The following is a 16878-nucleotide window of genomic DNA, read 5'->3' on the forward strand; positions in this document are numbered from 1 at the left end:
CTAAGACCACACAGTTGTATGTTTAAAACGGTAAATTTTATGGTATAAAACTGTATCTCAATAAAGCTGTTATTAAAAATTCACAGCCGGGCGCGGTGGCTCACGCCTGTAATCCCAGCACTTTGGGAGGCTGAGACTGGCAGATCACAAGGTCAGGAGTTCGAGACCAGCCTGGCCAACATGGCAAAACCCTGTCTCTACTAAAATACAAAAATTAAATGGATGTGGTGGTGGACACCTGTAATCCCAGCTACTCGGGAGGCTGAGGCGGGAGAATCACTTGAACCTGGGAGGCAGAGGTTGCAGCGAGCCGAGATCACGCCATCACACTCCAGCCTGGGCGACAGAGTGAGACTCCATCTCAAAAAAAATTAATTTATTAAAAATAAATAAATAAAAATTTACCGGCATGAGTATGAATACAGAGGAGCCAAGGTGGGGATTCGGACCTGGTGAGCTGCGAGGAAGGGGACGCAGTGCTGGTGGCACTGGGCGCAGTCACGCCCATATCCATGGGTCTAGCCTCAGGGACAGTGTGATACAGAGTCCTGGGTGGTGCCACAGGGCAGAAAGATGTTATAAAGGCTTCCTAAGGGTCGTGGTATCTAAACAGACTTGAGAACAGTTACTGTCAACCCTGAACACAACTTAAAATCACTGAGTTCTTAAAACCAAAAAACCTAGCCCTGCCCCAGACCAATTAAGAATCTCTGGCTGTGGGCTGGACAGAGTGATTCCATCGTGTAGCCAGAGTGTAGGTTTGAATGCTGCCGGGGGCTTGAAGCTGGAAGGGAGAGGGGCCTGCCAGGCAGAGGGCAGCATGTGAGTGCCAGGCAAACACGGGCATTGCCAGCATAGACTGGCAAGGGGTGAAGCAAGCTGGAAACAGAAACTATCACCGGGGTCACACCAGGAAGTTGGGATTTATTCAATGGGTGGTGGAATCTCTCTGAAGTTGTTTTTTTTGGGGGGGATGGAGTCTTGTTCTGTTGCCCAGGCTGGAGTGCAGTGAGACAGGCTGGGAGTCATGTCTGTCACCCGTGGCCACCTGGCTGGGTCCCTCCCACCAGCACCTACATGGGCCAACGTGTCCTTCCATTGCCCCCAGGGATTTCTCAGAGACACGTCACACTCGTTCTTAAAATACTTCAGAGAGGGCCAGGCGCAGTGGCTCACGCCTGTAATCCCAGCACTTTTAGGATAAAACTCCTAGAAGATAACACAGGAGAAAACCTAGACGACCTTGTATATGGTGATGACCCAGCAGAGGCATAATCCATAAAAGAAATCGTTTATAAGTTGGATTTCATTAAAATTTAAAACTTCTGCTCTGTGAAGGACAATATCTAGAGAAAGAGAAGACAAGGCACAGAGTAGGAGAAGATATTTGTAACAGACACATCTGATATAGGACTGTTACCCAAAATATACAAAAAACTCTGAAAACTTAACAATAAGAACACAAACAATCCAAATAAAAAATGAGCTAAAGATCTTAACAGGCCCCACACCAAAGAAGTTAAGATATACAGATGGCAAACAAACATATGAAAAGATGCTCCACATTATGTGTTCAGGAAAACACATATAAAAACAACGACGTGATACCACTGCCCACCAACTAGAATGGCCAGTCTGGACACTGACAACACCAAATGCTGGCAAGGAAGTGAGCAACAGCAACTCTCCTTCACTGCTGCTGGAAATGCAACATGGTGCAGCCACTGTAGAAAACAGTTTCCTCCTCCTCCTCCTCCTCCTCCTCCTCCTCCTCCTCCTCCTCCTCCTTGTCCTCCTTCTTCTTCCTTCTCCTCCTTCTCCTCCTTTTTTTTAAAGGTCACTTTGTCACCAAGGCTGGAGTGCAGTGGCACTCCACTCAATATCGTCATAGCTCACTGCAGCCTCAACCTCCTTACTGGGCTCAAGCAATCCTCCCAATTCAATCTCCTGAGTAGCTGAAACTACAGGCATGCCCCACCATGCCTGGCTAATTTTTAAATTTTCTGCAGAGACAGGGCCCAGGGTTTCTTACTCCTGGCCTCAAGTGATCTTCCTGCTTCCTTAAGCCTCTCAAATTGCTGGGATTACAGTCATGAAACACTATGTTTGGCCCAGTTGGTGGTTTCTTCCCAAAAGAAATATATTCTTTTCTTTTTTTTTCCAGACAGGGTCTTGGTCTGTTGCCTAGGCTGGAGTGCAGTGGCACAAACATAGCTCACTGCAGCCTCAACCTCCCGGGCTCAAGTGATCCTCCCACCTCAGCCTCCCAAAGTTCTGGGATTATAGGTGTGGTCCACCATGCCCAGCTCAAAATATACTCTTACCATATGATCCAACAATTGTGCTCCTTAGTATTTAACCAAAAGAGTTGAAAACTATGGCCATACAGAAAACTTGCACAGGGATGTTTATAGCAGCTTTATTTATAATTGCTCAAACTTGGAAGCAAATGAGCTGCCCTTTAGCAGGTGAGGTAGATGAGTAAACTGTGGCACATTCAGACAGTGGAATATGATTCAGAACTAAAAAGAAATGAGCTATCAAGCTATGAAAAGACATGGAGGAGCTGTAAATGCATACTGCTAAGTGACAGACGCCAATCTGAAAAGGCCGTATACTGTGAGATTCCAACTATACGACATTTTGGAGAAGGCAAAACTACAAAGACAATGAAAAGATCACACACACGATGCACAGCCACACACGCACATGAGCACAGACGCACGCACACATACACAGGCAGATGTATTTGGCCCATGAAGACAGAGAGCTCCCCCCGTCATTGCCGCGCAAACCGCCTTGTACATAGTAGGTGCGTGTTTCAATGTTGCTGAATGAATCGAGAGCACTAAACAGTATTTTGGTTCTATTTTATATTTTGAGAAAGTCAATGAGATGCTTCACAGGTTTACATTCTCAAAGCAAGGGAATATGAGCGGAGAACAAAAACTTCCTAGCCAAGCACAGTAGCACATGCCTGTAATTTCAGCACTTTGGGAGGCCAAGACAGGAGGCTGCTTGAGCCCAGGAGTTTGAGATCAGCCTGCACACATAGTGAAACACCCATCTCTACAAAAAATAAAAAAATTAGCCAAGCATGGTGGCGTGCACCTGCGGTCCCAGCTACTTGGGAGGCTGAGGTGGGCGGATGACTGGAGCCCAGGAGTGTGAGGCTGCAGTGAGCTGGAATTGTGCCACTGCTTTCCAACCTGGGCGATAGAGGGAGACCTCGTCTCAAAACAACAACAACAACAAAATAACCATTCCCCAAAGCTGTTTCCTACACTTGACCAGAAAGAATGAAAAGACTTTACATAGCTGTTCTGCCTTACAAAACATATTTTGTTAGCAACTGATGCTAGTATTTACATATTTAGAGAATTATGATGAGACACATCCAGCGCACTATCTCTGGGCAAATTTTTGGAAGAATTATTGCATAATAAGTGATCCAAGAAGCTTATTCTAAGCTAAAATATTCATGTAGAGATGGACATGGTAATGCACAACTATAGTTTCAGCCACGCTTCCTTTCGGCCGGAACCGCCATCTTCCGTCATTTGCCAAAATGACGAACAGGAGGGGAAGGTGAGAGGCTCCGATAGATGTTCTCTGGCCTTTTAGAAAACATGGAGTTGTTCCTTTGGCCACGTATATGCGAGTCCATAAGAAAGGTGATACTGTAGCCATCAAGGGAATAGATTGTTCACAAAGGAAGCTCCACAGGTGTGACCACGGCAAAGCTGGGCGTCTGCAGAGTTCTCCAGCATGAGGGCGAGAGTCCTGCCGAGAGAATTATGTGCGTATGGAGCACCCGGAGCACTCTAAGTGGCTTCCTGAAATGTGTGGAGGAAAATGATCAGAAAAAGAAGCCGAAGACAAAGGTACCTGGTTCAACGGAAGCTCCGGCCTGCTCCACCCAGAGAAGCTCACTGTGTGAGAACCGGTGGGAAGGAGCCCGAGCCGCTGGAAGCTATTCCCTGTGAATTCATGACATCATAGGTGTTAAAATAAAATAAAATAAAATCAAAGACCTCTGGACCGTAAAAATGTTTGTCTTCACTGAGTAGAAGTGTGGCGTCCTCTCCCCCACAGAAATATTTAAACCAAATTTTAGTTGTGTCCTAATTATGTAATATCTTTACTATTCAAATTTAATAGATTAAAAGCTACTCTTGAAAGTTGTGAGGTGGCTCCGTGCAGCTGTGAATCAAAGTTCATCAAAGCCGAAAGAATGTAATCTGAAACAAAAACCGAGTTTAAGTAATCGATGGTGAACTGATCCATCCTGAAAGAAAATAGTTTGTAAACAAAGCAAAATTCAAATGAGTACCAGCCAGAAAGTCAATATACTCAAAGGTGGCAGAATTAACTGGATAGTGAGTGTGTTTCCTCAGCTTATGAGTTTCCAACTTTTATTTAGCCATTAGGATGGTCAGAGGAGAGGGGAATAGAGCAATTAAAGTAGTCAGGTTTTGATTATCTTGAATTTTTTATTAGGTGTGCATTTGATAAGCTTCAGTGATTCAGGCTGAAAATAATTGAACTATTTTTTCTAGAAATTGAAAAGGAATAATGCTTGCTTCCATGGACTTACTATAAACTTCTCAACTCTTGTGTTTACACCCAGGAAAACATAAAGGATGAGAAGACACTTTGGATTGAATCTCATTTCAGATCTTATGCATCAATTCTGTTTTGTGTCTCATATCTTGTGTACTTTAGAAGAGTTAATCACTTAAATAGGAAAATAATTATGCTCAGCACTAACATTCTTTGGGTTCTCAAAATGTTAAATAAGTGTAATTACATAGGAAAATATCAGTTTTAGACATATGCAGTTACTAGAGTTCTTCCATTGTTCATTTGTGTAATGGTCATGTTTGATTTCTCTAGGTCATAACTGAGTATGTTGTATAAATAAAGATGTTCAAATAAAAAAAGAAAAGAAAGTTGTGAGGTGGCTTATTGTGCAACAAATTACTCAATTGGTTAGAAAACGGCCAGATATTATTTATGAAACATTTGTACTGGTTGAAGATAGTCCCTCTAAATCATTATGGAAGGAATTAAATAATTTACTATATACTATCTATATAGATATATATATGGATATATATAGTTCCAGCTACTTGGGAGGCTGAGAGGGGAGGACTGCTTGAGCCCAGAAGCTTGAGACTGTAGCGAATTATGACCATGCCTGTGAATAGCCATCACATCTCTTAAAAATAAATCATAAATAAAAAGCTTTCGCCTTTCAACTGAGGGTTGAAGAAGCTTGGAGAATCATGGACAAGTGGAAGGGAATTTTGAGCCAAACAAAGAGGTCGTTTATTAGTAAGCATTGTCAGAAAGGTTACAGAGAAGCAGCGTGCCCATCCACTGACAGGGCTGCCTGCAGGGAAGAGAGGGCCCTGAGAGCCATACCTTTAGTTTAACCAGAGAAATGGTCATCAACAGCTCTCTTTCAGTGTAGAGACAGGAATTGAACTTCGTAGGCCCTGACTGTGTCCGTGTGGGCCACAGCGATCCTATGCACTGCTCTGTAAGTCTGAGTTAGCCCCGAGGCAGCGCCGTCATCCAGAACCCAGGCCATCTGGCCTGTGCTCCCCACTCAGGTTAAATTCAGATTCCAGGAAGCTGTGAGCATGTGCTGTGTGCATCTGTGTGGACCGTGTAGCGTGTTATACTGTTGTGTGTGTTGTGTTGTGTGTCCTGTTATCATTGTTTTGTATGTGTATTTTGTGTTGTGTTGTGTATGTTGTGTTGTGTTGTCTGAGTGTGTGTAGTATGTCTCGTGTGTTGTGTATATATTGTATGATGTTGTATTGTTTTGTTGTATTTGTGTGTAGTGTGGTGTGTTATATGCTGTTTTATGAATGTGTGGTATGTGAATTGTGTATTGTGTGTATGTGTGTTGTGTGTGTATTGTCTGTTGTGCACGTGTGTGGTGTTTTGTGTTGTCCGTGTGAATATGTGTGATGTGTATTTTGTTGTGTGTATTGTTTTGTGTGTATTGTGCGTTATGCATGCATGGTGTGTATATATCGTTTGTGTTCTGTGTTGTGTCTGTATGAATATGTGTGGTATGTGTTGTGTGCATATTCTGTGTTGTCATTGTCCATGCGTGTGGTGTGTGTGTGACAGTTCTCACAAGAGACTGGGAAGTGAGACCAGCCTCTGCTGTGTCTGATCCAAGTGAGGTTCATCCGCCGGTCCCTGTCCCTGTTGCAGGAAACCCTGTGAACACTGGCAAGGGGCTGCAGTGTCACCCAGCCTGGTCCGTGGTGCCCTCATGGTTATGGAAATGGAAGGAGCCAGGCCTGAACGGCGGTGCCGCCCACTGGTGAACTGCGGAGCCCGCGTGCATGCTGGGTGCAGGTGAGGCCTCCGCTGTGGGCCTAGAAGTCCTTCCTGCCCACAGGCCTGGGCTCGCAGGCAGAAGACATGGATGCAGCTGTGGTCGTGGGTGTGGACTTGGAGGTGGGCTGGATGTGAAGCCAGAAGCTGGCCTGATTTGGGCCTCAACTGGTACCAATTCTTTCTTTCTGTATTAAGCTTCACTTACACCCAAGTCTTCGGTCAAACCTTGTTAAAAGGCACCATGTTGCCTCTCACAAACACAATGTTGAATAAAAGCAGCCAGACACAAGAGAACCCACTGAACGCTTCCAATTATATCAGGCTCAGAATCTGACAAAACACATCCACAGGGCGAAGCGTCAGGAGCAGAGTGACCCCTGGCGGGGCGAGGGCAGAACCAGCAGGGGCACGAGAGGGTGCCTGGGGCTCTGACGTTGCTATTTCTTCTCGGTGCTGGTTACATGGGTGTGTTCAGCTTGGAAATTCATCAAGGCAGTGAAACAGGATTTGTGCACGTTTCTGTCTGCACCTATGCTACCATGAATACAAGAAGAAACTGCACGGCCTCATTGTACTGTGGAGAATGAAGGAGGCCCCAAAAGGCCAAGTGGAACCCTGGGGGAAGTCACTGGGGATACACAGGCCCAATAGGCGCATGACCTTAAAAAGGTGGGGGTAGCCAGGCACAGTGGCTCATGCCTGTAATCCCAGCACTGTGGAGGCCGAGGCGGGAAGATCACATAAGCCCAGGAGTCGAGACCAGCCTGGGCAACGTGGCAAAGCCCCGTATCTACAAAATATTAAAAAATTAGCCAGGTGTGGTGGTGCATGTCTGTAGTTTCTGCTACTAGGGAGGTTGAGGTGGGAGGATCACTTGAGCCTGGGAGGTTGGGGCTACAGTGAGCTGTGTTTGTGCCACTGCATTCCAGCCTGGGCAACGGAGCAAGACTCTATCAAAAAAAAAAAAAAAAAAAAAAAAAAAGGCAGGGGAGTGGAGGGTCTTGCTCTTGGATAAATGAGTGGCAAATGCTAGAAGATACTGAATAGCCAGGTATGTGGGGAAGGAATCTGGGGTTGGAGAGGGGAAAGGCACCTCTCACAGGTTGGTGAAGGTTTGTGCCTTAATGTTTTGAGGATTTGAGTATAAGAGAAAATGTAACACTGTTGTTGTCCTAACCTAGTGGACAAGGAGGGGAGGTTGCCACATTCTGATAGAAGTTGAGGACAGAGAGTGGACGTGGTGGCTGACGATCGTCCAATGCGACAGGCCAGTGCTGTCCTAAGTGCTTTCCAGGGATGACCTCACTTTATCCTCAGTTCTGCCTTTGAGGTAAGGACTGCAGCGATTCCTGCTTTGCAGAGGGGAAATGGAGGCAGAGAAGTTACTTGCCTTGCTTCAGGTCCCGTGGGGCGGAAGTGAGGCTTGAACCTGGGGGGTCTGACTCCAGAGCCATGCTCTGCCCCACTGCGCCTCCGTGTTTCCCAGACTTGAGGTCCTGCAAAATGGAAATGTAGGTGTTTCCGTTTAGAGCCTGACATGTATGCAAAGACAAAAAATGACTTTATCCTTAGTATTTCTTGCAGGGCACGCTGGCTCACAAGTTCTCTTTAAAAAAAAAATCTGACAATGCCTTAATTTCTCCTTCACTGTAGACAGCTGTTGCCAACAGGATTCTTGGCTGACAGCCTCTGTGAGCACTTTGAATCCCTCATCCCTCTGCTGTGGCCGCCAGGGTTCCTGATAACTCAGCAGTTCGTACTGCGGAGGCGATGAGTCTTTCTCTAGCTGCATCGTCTTTTCAAACAGTTTAACTGTGATGTGCCTGGGTGTGGCTCTTTCCAAATTAGGGAGTTTTTGCCCATTATTTCCTTCAATGTTTTTACTGGTGCTTCTCTCCCTGCTCCCCTCCTGGAACTCCCACTGCACGTATGTCAGGTTCATTTTTCTTTATTCTTTTTGTTCCTCAGACTGGATAATCTCGACAGACCCATCTCCAAGTTTGCTGATTCTTTCTTCTGTCAGCTCAGATCCATGGGTGAGCTCCCCTAGTGAATTTCGCATTACTCTTATTTACTTAAACCCCAGGCTTTCTGGTTACTGTTTTCGTAATTTCTCTATATTGATCTTCTCTGTTTTGGTGAGACATCATTTTCATACCTTCCTGTAATGGTTGACATGATTCCCTTATTCCGGTGAACACGTTAAAAGTTGATTCGGGGTCTTGTCTTCATTCACATGACGTCCAGCACCAGGACTTCCTTTGGGGCAGTTTATCTGACTACCTTTTTCCTGTGTGTGGCCCTTAGTCTGCTGTTTCTTTGCATGCCTCATCCTTTTTTCATTGAATCTGGACATTTAAGATAATATACTCCAGCCTGGCCAACATGGTGAAACCCTGTCTCTACTAAAAATACAAAAATTAGCCGGGCATGGTGGCGGGTGCCTGTAATCCCAGCTACTCAGGAGGCTGAGGCAGGAGAATTGCTTAACCCAGGAGGCGGAGGTTGTGGTGAGCCGAAATCATGCCACTGCACTCCAGCCTGAAAACAGTGCGAGACTCATCTAAAAAATAAATAAATAAAGATAATATAGTGTGGCAACTCTGTAGACAAGATCCCTCTTCCACTCCTGGCTTTGTTGTTGGTGGCGGTCGTCACTGCTGTTTGTGTTTAGTAACATACTTGGATCTCTAGAAGCTGTGTTGTCACATGCTGCCTCTGAAGCCCCTGCTGGGTTAGCTCACGTGCCAGCTAAGGACTGGAAAGGGCTTCTTTGAATATTTCAAACCAGTTGGTCTCCCACCTGCTGCCAAGGGGCCCTGTGTATGTGCTGGGTGCCTTCAACCTTCCGGCAGGCACCTCACAACTCTCTCTTAGCCTTCACTTCCTGCTTGCTCAGAGCCTCCATGCCAGCCAGAAATGAGAACTCTTGCAGGTCTTTCCTGGGCATGTGCACAGCCCGGCACGTGCATGTGTCTAGCACTCCAGCAATGCCGGAGTTTTACAAAGCCCTCTGTGGATAGTCTCATCCCCTAGGTTCTCCTTTCAAAGCGTTTGGGTGGCCTCTTGTTTGTCCCAACTGCTACCACTGCCTCAGGCAGCTGCAATGTTAAACAACTGCCACCGATTCTTCTGGACGACAAACCTGGAGATAGAGTTTTCCTGGGAGCCTGAGAGCGCAAATAGTGACAATTCCCTGGGGATGGGACTTGTGACGCGCAATAAGCTCTTTCTTTCCCCTCCAGAGGCAGCATGGCTGCTGGTCATCTCTGCTTCTAAGGCTGCTGCTGTATGATTTTTTCCATATTTTCCAATAGCTATTGGTATTATCATATATGACACAGAGATTTGTACATCCAAATATTTTCCAGACTTTTTTTTTTTTTTTGTGATGGAGTCTCACTCTGTCGCCCAGGCTGGAGTGCGGTGGCACGATCTCGTCTCACTGCAGTCTCTGCCTCCCCCGGTTCAAGTGATTCTCCTGCCTCAGCCTCCTGAGTAGCTGGGATTACAGGTGCCCACCACCATGCCCAGCTAATTTTTTGTATTTTTAGTGGAGATGGGGTTTCACCATGATGGCCAAGTGGTTTTGAACTCCTGACCTTAAGTGATCCACCTGCCTTGGCCTCCCAAAGTACTAGGATTACAGGTGTGAGCCACCACGCCCGGCCTCCAGATTTTTTTTTTTTTTTTGAGACTGAGTCTCGCTCTGTTGCCCAAGCTGGAGTGCAGTGGCGCGATCTCAGCTCACTGCAAGCTCCACCTCCCAGGTTCAAGCGATTCTCCTGTCTCGCCCTCCCGAGTAGCTGGGACTACAGGTGTGTGCCACCACACCCAGCCGATTTTTTTTATTTTTAGTAGAGACAGGGTTTCATCATGTTAGCCAGGATGGTCTCGATCTCCTGACCTCGTGATCCAGCCGCCTCGGCCTCCCAAAGTGTTGGGATTACAGGCGTGAGCCACTGCGCCCGGCCCAGATTTTTTTTTAAGAGACAGGGTCTTGCTCTGTCACCCAGGCTGAAGTGCAGTGGCACAATCATAGCTCACTGCAGCCTCCCAACCTCCTGGGCTCAAGAGATCCTCCCACCTCAGCCTCCCAAGTAGCTGGAACTTTAAGTGTGCACCCACCATGCCCAGCTAGGTTTTTTTTATTTTTATAGAGATGAGGTCTCACTCTGTTGCCCAGGCTGGTTTCAAACTCCTGGGCTCCACTGATCCTCCTGCTTCAGCCTCCCGAAGTGCTGGGCTTACAGGTGTGAGCCGCCGTGCCTGGCCTTCTTTGCAGTGTTACTGTTGGGATTTCCAGGTAGACAATCTGGTATCTGAAAATGACTATCCCTTTGTAAAAATGTACGGATAATCGTTTTTCTTTTTATTATATTGCCCAGGAGGTTGGGAGTAACAGTAGTTAAAGGCAGACTTCCTGGATGTTTCCAACTTTCATGTCTCAACTGTTTCTCAGATGAGGACGCCCTTGGACTTTTCTCTCCATAGTATCCATCATGCTCAGCAGTATTAAAAACCGTTAGTAGGTATGTATCTTTTTTTTGAATGGAAATTTGTTAGAAAAGATGAATTATATTTTGGTCTGCCAAACGTATTTATTTCTTGAGACAGGGTCTTGCTGTCTCACCCAGCCTGGAGTGCGGCAGCGCAATCATGGCTCACTGCATCCTCGACTTCCTGGCTCCAGTGATCCTTCTGCTCAGCCTCCCGAGTAGCTGGGACCATAGGCATGCGCCACCACGCCTGGCTAATTTTTGTATTTTTGGTAGAGACAGTGTTTTGCCATGTTGCCCAGGCTGCTCTTGAACTCCTGAGCTCAAGTGAACCACCTGCCTTGGCCTCCCAAAGTGCTGGGATTACAGGTGTGAGCCGTCTGCCAAACTTTATACATTTATTCAACAGATATTTGGTTTACCATGTGCCCAGAACAGTGATAGGCGATCAGGTAAAGATTTAAATAAAACTCACATAATCTCTGTCCTTGAAAGTTTACAGTCCATGTAGGAAAATTTTAAATAAAACTAAATTGTAATTACGTTAAATTTGGTGAATCAAAGTAACACAGGCCGGGATGGTGGCGTAGGCCTGTAATCCCAATACTTTGGGAGGCTGAGGTTGGGGGATCCCTTGATCCCCCTACTGCACTCCAGCCTGGGCAACAGAGCAAGAACCTGAATCAAAAAAAAAAAAAAAAAGAAAAAGAAAAAGAAAGAAACACACATGATGCTAAGAAAACTCACAGGACACCGAGATCAACTTTCAACTGAGAAGTGACGGGGAGTGGATGTGAGCTGGGCCAGTCATGGTAAGAGCCTGCGTGGAGGTGCTGGGGAGGGGAGAGGAGCAAGTGTGGAGGTGTTGGGGGAGGAGCAAGCGTGGAGGTGCTGGGGGGAGGAGCAGACGTGGAGGTGCTGGGGGGAGGAGCAAGCGTGGAGGTGTTGGGGGAGGAGCAAGCGTGGAGGTGCTGCGGGGAGGAGCAGGTGTGGATGTGCTGGGGGGAGCAGTGTGGAAGTGTTGGGGGTTCAGAGCAGGTGTGGAGGTGCTTGTGGGGAGGAGCATGCCTGGGGGTGTTAAGTGGGAATGTGTAAGGGCCGTCTGTGGAACTGAGAGGCGTTGACTGAGGTACGGGGGGTGAGGGTCCCAGGGAAGGAGAAACACTCAGCCGTGGAAGCCAGGAAATGCTCTTGGTCTTGAGCAGTGGAACACGGCTGAGTGGGAGTGATTTGTGTCTGAAAGATTCCCGACTGTGGTATGGAAAATGGGGCAGGCATGGGAGGAAGATGGAGAAATGGAGAGGGATGCTGGCTTGGACCGAGGGGACAGAGTTGAGGTGGATACATTCTCCAGTTAGAGCTCAAGGGCTTGGTGTCTGCACATGGGCTGAGGCAGTGGGAGGTGGCTGGTGCTGTCCAAGTCTCAGCTGCAGCACCAAGACAGATGATGGACAGACAGATGGACAAAGGGTGTGCCGTGAGGTGTCCGAACTGGTCCTGAACTCAGTGACATACATCTGGAAACCAGGGCATTGATGGTATTAAGAGCACCACATAAAAAGTGATCAGAACCAAAACCCACGTTATGCCAATATTGAGTCTGGCTGGAGGCGAAGAGTGTTGGGAAATGGCCAATAATGTGCAAGGAAAATACAGAGCAAGGCGCTACAGAGGCCAAGAAGGATGGTCCACAGTCAAGGAGAAAGGAAGTGCCCGGTGTGAAATGCCGAGAATCAAGGAGAAAGGAAGTGCCTGGTGTGAAATGCCCACAGTCAAGGAGAAAGGAAGTGCCCGGTGTGAAATGCCGAGAATCAAGGAGAAAGGAAGTGCCCGGTGTGAAATGCCGAGCGGCTACCAGGAAAAGCGCAAGGCTCCACTCAAGTCGATCCCCACCACTAGTAATGAACGCAACAGGAAGGGATACTCCAGCATCACCCTCAGTGTGTTCCAACGTTCAGGTGTCTCGGCAGTCCCCACTGCACTTCTCAGCGCCCTAGTTAAAAACACATTTAAAGTCTATTTTTTCTACGCGATTATCCTTTAGAAGAGCTGTTTTCGACATGCAGAGTGTAATGTGCCGGGCAGAGGAGAGTCAAACTGAACTGGGAACAACAGGAAGGGTGTCAGCTACTCTGACGTAGCTGCTGGGAAAACGCGAGTGCAGACAGCAAATGAAACAGTGCACGACGTCTCCTTTCAAATTATCTGACTGCGCACTGAACACCTCCCTTCAAAAGACAGAGAAAAACAAATCATGAGTGAGCTAACATAAAAGTTTTATTGAATAAATACATGCAGTCATGTGAAATTAGTTGAACGGAAAGGACATTCTCTACTTTTTAACCCCCACCCCCCACCCCCCACCGTTGTTCTCTATTTGCAGTGGGGGGTCCAGCTGGAGGTGGAATAAATGCAGCAACCACAGAAAAAACACACAGCTACACACAGGCCTGCATTTGGCTTAGGTGCCTGAAAAAGAAGGGCTGACCTCTTGATAAAGAATGTCTGTAAAAGGAATTCTTACTGTGCAGAATATATTATCATGGTAAATACAGTTACAAGGCTGCTTCTATTTTATTTGTTGTTTGAGACGGAGTCTCGCTCTGTCGACCAGGCTGGAGTGCAATGGCGCAATCTTGGCTCACTGCAACCTCCGCCTCCTGGGTTCAAGCGATTCTCCTGCCTCAGCCTCTGGAATAGTAGCTGGGACTACAGGCGTGCGCTCCACCACCACGCCCAGCTAATTTTTGTATTTTTAGTAAAGACGGGGTTTCTCCATGTTGGCCAGGCTGGTCTTGAACTCCTGACCTCAGGTGATCCACCCTCCTCGGCCTCCCAAAGTGCTGGGATTACAGGCATGAGCCACCACACCCGGCCAGCTGCTTCTATTTTAATCTGAACTTGGAAACACCTTCCTACTTTAAGGCACAGGATCAGGTTAAGAACCCACACGTACGAGCTAACAGAGCTGCACTTCAAATTTACTAAGTCAATTAATTTTCCCTTCATTGGCTTCGCTCAAGGTAGAAAAGTTAAAATTCCCTTTTCTTAGATAAACTGATTATTTAAAACTGAAAATAAACGTTTTGAGAACTGAAGAGTGTCTGACATTGCTGCAACCCTGGAGTGCTGAGTGTGGCCGTGATGGCTTCACTCCTCCACATCTGGGAGCTACTTCAGTGCCTCAGAATCACCCCCCTTTTTTTTTTAAAAGAGAATGGAGACGGCTACTAGAGGCCACTCAAGGCCCTGGAGACAGCGCTACCGACTCCACTGCCTCAGGGCAGGCACGGTGCTGCTCAACCGCTTCCTCTGGGCTTTGTACCTTTAATTGCGTCTACTCTGCCTAAGTGCTTAAATAAAGCATTCCATTAAGCAAAATACACATGGAGCGGATTACACACTGGACTGCAGAACTCAGATGTATGGGATGTTGGTAAAAATTACTGGCATGCTACAATTTCCATGAGTGCTGCTTCTTTATAGATTATGACAGAAGACTTTGAACAGATCTGATTTTTTAAAAACCCTCAACAAATCTAATACTATGGGAAAGCAACTAGATTTAATGTTACCTCTCTTCCATAAATACCATAGTTAAATGTTTTGTGTGCATACATGTTCATATGTGTCTATAACGGTATTGATACGCTTCCCAAATAATCCTCTATACTAACACTGGAAACAGTTTATAAAGAGGCTTTACAGTCACATGTCATTCAGCAGGAGAGAATATACTGGTCTTTATGATTACATGAAATATGCTGTGAAGCTACAGACTCCATTATAAGTAAACCCACGGTTCAAAGCGTAAGTTATAAATTGAAACAAAATCAAAATCTGCTAGAAGGGAGGGTGGGTAGACAGCCATTGGCCTTGTTTTTTTTGTTTTGTTTTTTTTGACCCAGGCTGGAGTGTAGTGGCGCAATCTCGGCTCACTGCAAGCTCCGCCTCCCGGGTTCACGCCATTCTCGTGCCTCAGCCTCTCCGAGTAGCTGGGACTACAGGCGCCCGCCACCACGCCCGGCTAATTTTTTTGTATTTTTAGTAGAGACGGGGTTTCACCGTGGTCTCCATCTCCTGACCTCGTGATCCGCCTGCCTCGGCCTCCCAAAGTGCTGGGATTACAAGCGTGAGCCACCGCGCCCGGCCTGCCACTGGCCTTGTTTATAAATTGAAACAAAATAAGAATCTGCTAGAACTGAGGGTGGGTAGACAGCCACTGGCCTCGTTTATAAATTGAAACAAAATCAAAATCTGCTAGAAGGGAGGGTGGGTAGACAGCCACCAGCCTCGTTTATAAATTCAAACAAAATAAGAATCTGCTAGAACGGAGGGTGGGTAGACAGCCACCTGCCCTGTCACAGGCACTTTGGTTTGTTTGGTCACGTGAGTTACCCACAAGTTGTGTAGTTCCATGAAACAAGCTAAGAGCTCCAATTTAAGTTACAAAGCTATACTTTCCTTAATATATTTATACATAGTTTTAAGATGTTCTCATGGCTATGGAAGCCATTTTCAGCATATAGCTTATAATATACACTTAATCGTCCACATAGTGCATTCTTTACAGACACGCACAGCCTATGACACTGCAACACAGCCTCACCTCACAGGAGGTCTGGGGAACTCTTAAGTACAGAAACCTGCTTTTAATAGTCTAAACAGAATAAAAATTGCATAACAATATCCCAATATTAAGGTTAGTCATGGCATAAAGTGAGGCAGCCTGGGAAGTGGCTGCTGAGAACAGCAGGGGCCGGGCTCGCAGCTGTGGCGCCCCCAACCCTGGTGGTGGCCAGTGCTCATCGGCTCAAAGGTCCCACATCCTATGTGTGAGGTCACGCTGGGTGTTCCTGACAATAATGAGATCGAGCTTCCAATTCTTAATGCAACATCCTGTCTACTCATCCCACTCTACCTCACAGCCTTTAAGAGGATAACGTGTACCTTCCTTTTTTTATAGGCTGGGAAAACATTGAAAATTAACAAAGCTCATGACTGATTATTTGACAACAGCTTAATTGCTAACATTGAAAGTCTGTTCTTATAGTTTAGGAAAAGTACAAGGTGTCTGTATACTGTTTCATGAGTAAGTTACAACAGCAATTAAAATAAACATGACATTTCATTTTTATGTAAGAAATTTCAGATTAGTACAATGTGATTTATGAACCATGACAATTCTCTTAATATCTTATATTACTCAGTTATAAAACATTTTTCCTTATAAGCCCTTCAACTTACTTCTCAATAATACATCCTTATATTTATGAAAATGTTAATATTTTGAATACTTTATTTCATCTTTCATAATGGACAGAAACATACTAACATTTAATAATCTTTCAGCTTTTCTTTTCAAAAAGAAACACCACAAAATAGGTCACTGAGAACTTTTTGCTGCAAAGATGAAAATTATTTGTCACAAGAATTTAATAAGTTTTAGAAGAAAATATATATATTTCCTTGATCTATTTCCTTCTGAATTTAAACCAGCATGTAAAGATTATAAAAAATAGAGTCTATTTACATGGCATAGTATACCTCAGTGATATATAAACAAGGCCATAAGAAAGCACAGACACATCCGGCTCCTACGGACACAGCTGAGCAGAGTCCACAGACACAAGAGCTACCGCCACCCTATTGCACGTTGTAGGAACTGGCGAAATCCTAGAGGAAATCCAACGTAGAAAATTTAATGATAATATTGGCCAAATTTGCCTAAAATGTCAACAATTTTATAAAACTATTAAGGTATGTATAACTAAATCCATGAAATTATAAAAATAACATTGGTACGTCTGTGAGAGGGTGTGTTCCGGGTAGAGGTGGAGGAGCTACGCTGAAGAGGACCCCTCCTGCCTGGTGCGGCTATGTCATCGCCTGAGGCCTCGTCCCGTCTTCCGTGAGGTCATACCTGAGAAAGACAGTGACAGGAAGGTGGTGACGGATACAGGACCAAGTAGGAAAAGCCTATGAGATAACGTGTCGGGTCCCGCCACTGTCTGTG

At 45.9% G+C, this 16878-nt stretch overlaps 1 protein-coding gene across 4 annotated transcripts in view; it reads right to left on the minus strand.

Moving 5' to 3' along the window:
• Positions 1-13098: 13098 nt before the first annotated feature.
• Positions 13099-16878, minus strand: part of ESYT2 (extended synaptotagmin 2) — a 100684-nt gene continuing 96904 nt past the window's right edge. For all 4 annotated transcript variants that reach the window (XM_032753250.2, XM_032753251.2, XM_058428661.1 and 1 more), the window contains one exon: positions 13099-16785. In XM_032753250.2, the coding sequence (XP_032609141.1) occupies positions 16740-16785 (46 nt within the window). In that variant the 3' untranslated portion in view covers positions 13099-16739. The remainder of the gene's footprint in view (positions 16786-16878) is intronic.

Source organism: Hylobates moloch, unplaced genomic scaffold, assembly GCF_009828535.3.
Source record: "Hylobates moloch isolate HMO894 unplaced genomic scaffold, HMol_V3 SCAFFOLD_1, whole genome shotgun sequence".
Classification (NCBI taxonomy): Eukaryota; Metazoa; Chordata; class Mammalia; order Primates; family Hylobatidae; genus Hylobates; species Hylobates moloch.